The sequence below is a fragment of the Saccoglossus kowalevskii genome, chromosome 16 (genome assembly GCF_978046115.1).
Source record: "Saccoglossus kowalevskii chromosome 16, keSacKowa6.1, whole genome shotgun sequence".
NCBI lineage: Eukaryota > Metazoa > Hemichordata > Enteropneusta > Harrimaniidae > Saccoglossus > Saccoglossus kowalevskii.
The window spans coordinates 23,581,341-23,585,327 of record NC_140656.1 but is presented as its reverse complement, the minus strand read 5'-3'; the positions used below and the strand labels follow the sequence as shown (position 1 = coordinate 23,585,327).

Sequence of the window (3,987 nt, the reverse complement as noted above, 5' to 3'; positions counted from 1 at the left end):
GTGTATGGAATGATGTTATAATCGAATGAAACTACCAACAAATAAAATTAAGTTATATCTGAGTTGCCGCATGGATACTGCACCATACCCTGTAGTGCAAGCTATGGTTTGCTTGCTGTCAATCATACGTGCAGAAACAAATACTTCATCAAGTGATAGTAATAGCCATGATACTCATTCCAAATTTGATGATAAATGCAACTAAAACTATCACTGTGAAAGTATAAGTAATAACATATTTGTATTATAGTCCATGTTCTCTAACAGGTCTATTAGTGTCGAGGAATCATACTATTATTGACAGTACTATTGGAGTTTACTTACATTTTCGCTATTTTGCCTTTACTGATTTTAACATCCCAGTCAAGTTCGCAAACTGTTCAGCAGGGCCATTAATGTGTACCATATTATTTGGGGAGAATGTCTTACACTAATTAATGATAATTAATATAAGAGTACTGCAACACCAAAATTCAATATTGTAAACTAAGAAACGTCAACAATTTACATTTGCAGTTAAATTGTACCGAGAAGGCGTACTACAATTTGTCTTCGATTATGAAACTATGCAAAACATGAACAACTGAGTTATCAAAAAATATTGCCAATGAACACTAATCCGTTGGCTGTTAAATAAAATTTATATTATACTTTTTACTTTTTCAGCATCCATCATGATTATAACATTTTTATTTGGACTTAACATGTTAATAGTTATATCGTGCGGCCAGGACCCTGGAAATCCTTCAGATGGTTCATGTGAAAATTGTAAAGATGTATTCTTCAATAATGGGGAATGGAATGGTAATTGTACCGAGGAGTTTTCTTGTGCAGATTTCCCGGAAGGTGGGGAAAATATTGCTGCACAAGAAGAAATAGAGTTTGAAATATCATATTACGCTGGGAATGTAGCATTCTTACCAGGAACACGCACATATACCTACGTTGCAATAGAGGCATCAAAAGTCAACTCCATTGCAGCAGAAGACATAGTAAGTAATTTTGAATAATATATATTTCGATATAAGGCCAAACAAAAAAGTCAAATTGAGATTTTTTTGTGAAGAAGCATAGGACGGGAATCATTTTTCATTTATTTTTGAAATGTTTTTTTTTGGCAAATGGTTTGGAGAATAGAATAGAACAAAGAAGTGGTTATTCTGGTAACATAATCAGTTTGAAATGCAAGTCATCCCTCGCAAGATTATATTGACAGAAATCTAATTATAGAATGAAATCTGAAAACACACAATGGACAAACAATGGACAAACAAGTCATTAAAAATAATTGTGTTGATCTCTATAAGCTGAACACCAGACATTCCAAAGGCTAGTCCACCAATCAAGTAGCCTCCATACACTGTAGTAGATTAACCGGGTCGTGTGCTGCATGCACATTCTTGTTAGTAGCACCCAATCAGAAGCCTTCTTCAATTCATATACCCGTGTCTGTTATTTGTACGTATAACCATCATGCTGCAATAGTGCCGGTAATACCTTCCATTAGTTTAATAAGAATATCCAAGTGGGTGTTAACCCATATAGTTCCTACATATATATTAATACATGTATGAATTCAAGCATCAACTGGACACTTAATGTGGTTTTCTATTTGGTGTAGTTTTGCTTATGTTAGGTATATCAAAACACCTCTTGACAATGTATGAATACAGTTTTATTAAATGAAATGTACATGTGCATGACTATAATCTGGTTAGGGGGAAGGCAGAATATCTTGATTAGTACAACACAATATACGATCTGTGCATACGCACCGTAGAATCGCATAGCAATTTACAACTATAATATTGATCACCAAGACTGCCAAATTGAGATATCCCGACATAATTGAGTTCTTAACTTGCTACAATTCAGGCGCGATTCCCGAGTCAGCAGTATATCACATGGAGCTTTGCTAATTATATATAACATGTTCAGCTATACTGGTTCCTTTTTCTCTGTGTGATGGAGGGTAATCACACACAAAATATTATAATAGATTATTTCGTTTAATTTACAATACCCATTACATGTCTTACATTACACACCAAAATAAACAGGTTACAAGTTAACTTTAAAGCTGGTAATTTAGCATGTCTATTAGAAGTACATAGTACATAGAAGTACATAGACTTGGAGTGGTGCTCGATGAAAACAATTCACTTAACTAGGTCAACGTATGTAAATGAAAACAATGTGTGGGAGAACCAACATCTTAATACTGCTGCTTGTGTAACAAAAAGTGTTACAGAAAAATGCATGATTACAATGAAGGCAAAAAACAAAACTAAAATAAAAGTGTACACATACATATTGTTAAAATGTCTGCGTCGCATACGACTTATTTACTACTTCCGTGTCACTGAGAATGTTCTAGAACCGTACTGTGTCTGGGTGGAATATTCAAATTTTTTTAGAGACTGGTTGAATAGGTAATAGAACACTCCAGGAGGCAATAGAAGGTAATGGAACATTCTAGAAATTTGTAGTAAGTTCCAGACTCTATATGTTTGCTGATGTAATGGTCTATTTATAGACAGTAGGGGTATATATAGGGGAGTTGTTCAGCACTGAGATCAGATCGGAGATCTCGTTGAATTGTATTGGGGTTTAAGTATCTAGTTATTGGAGTAGTGGAGTTTTACCGCGTTATTGTACTTGATGTTTGCAGAGTATAATAATACCAGTACCAGTTGAAACCTCATCTGTTGGCTCCGTGTTCGTATGTCATCATCGCCGCCAGGGAAGTCTTTCTGTTACTGTTGCCATTTTGGTATTTGAACCATCACACCTGTACTATACCAATTACGGTAATATTACGTTGCGTGTGACAGTCTGCTCAAATGAGGAATATAAAAAAGGGTTGTTACAATAAAGCAAATACCCGGTGTGTGATGAAATTGAGGATCCAGCTATGGACTATAATTTAATATTGTAAATTAAATATGGTTTCTTAACTCATTGACTGCTGTGTTAGACGCTTTGAACTCGACTAAATAATAGTTGCATTAAAATGATCTTTTGCATTTAATTACATGGCATTATCATTATCATGAAAACGAACATTTGTATTGTAGTGAGAAAATGTTGAGCATAACATTCCTAATATTGTGTCATTTAATAGGGGAAGGGGAGTCCTCAGAAAACTGACAATTGTGAATTGTGTAATGTCAGCTTTCGTAAAAATGACTGGTTGATCATGATCTGTCGTGTTTTGGTAAGTATCTTGGTTTGGATGTTTACGCAAACAAATGGATCCAAAATGCATACTGTAAATATATACTGTAATCATTTAAAAACTTCAGTAATAGAACCCACATAAAATTGAATTTTATGAATGTCTGAATTGAATGTCTACTGAAAATAAGTGCTTAGTCCTACTTATAATATTTTGTTTTAATGAATAGTTATTTTTTTCAATTCTTCTGAAGCCGTGCCCAGTAGTCCTGGCTGACCACATTAAGTTTGGACCAGACGCCACTGAAGAAAACGAATTGCGTATCAGATTATGTAAAAATCACAAGAATGGTGAAATGAATGTTTTTACTTGTAAATATAAACCGAAGGTTGAAGGTGTGGCTAGTGATGTTATCGCAGATAGTTAGACGATTGAGAATATATACATAAATTCGTATTAGCTCTGAACAGAATTATAGTAGCACGCAAAATTTCATAGCCCTAGTGTCAACACTAAGTGGTTGTGTCTGAGCATGCATGGCAGTAAATGTAATCACAAATTGTTAGTAGTGTAAATAAATGATTTACTTACCAATATATTATGGGTTTCTCATTATTTATTCATAAAAAAATGTTTACGTGATCTTCCGATTCTCGATCAGACTACCATCAGCCTTATATTTCCTAAACAGTTGAGCAAGAAACATCTTACGATTCATAATGCATTTCATTCCATGCAGACCAGGAAGAATTAAAGGATACAGTAAAATGTTCAATTACGCTTATTTATTTAAACCAATTGCCAAGATA

General features: G+C 34.1%; 1 protein-coding gene across 1 annotated transcript; it reads left to right on the top strand.

The window, feature by feature from the left end:
- The first annotated feature begins 704 nt into the window (after positions 1 to 704).
- LOC144359238 (uncharacterized) lies at positions 705 to 3,774 on the top strand. The gene is made up of 3 exons (XM_078012491.1): positions 705 to 992; positions 3,125 to 3,217; positions 3,432 to 3,774. The coding sequence occupies exons 1-3, from the start codon at positions 705 to 707 to the stop codon at positions 3,603 to 3,605; spliced, it is 555 nt and encodes a 184-aa protein (XP_077868617.1). The 3' UTR covers positions 3,606 to 3,774.
- Positions 3,775 to 3,987: the final 213 nt, after the last annotated feature.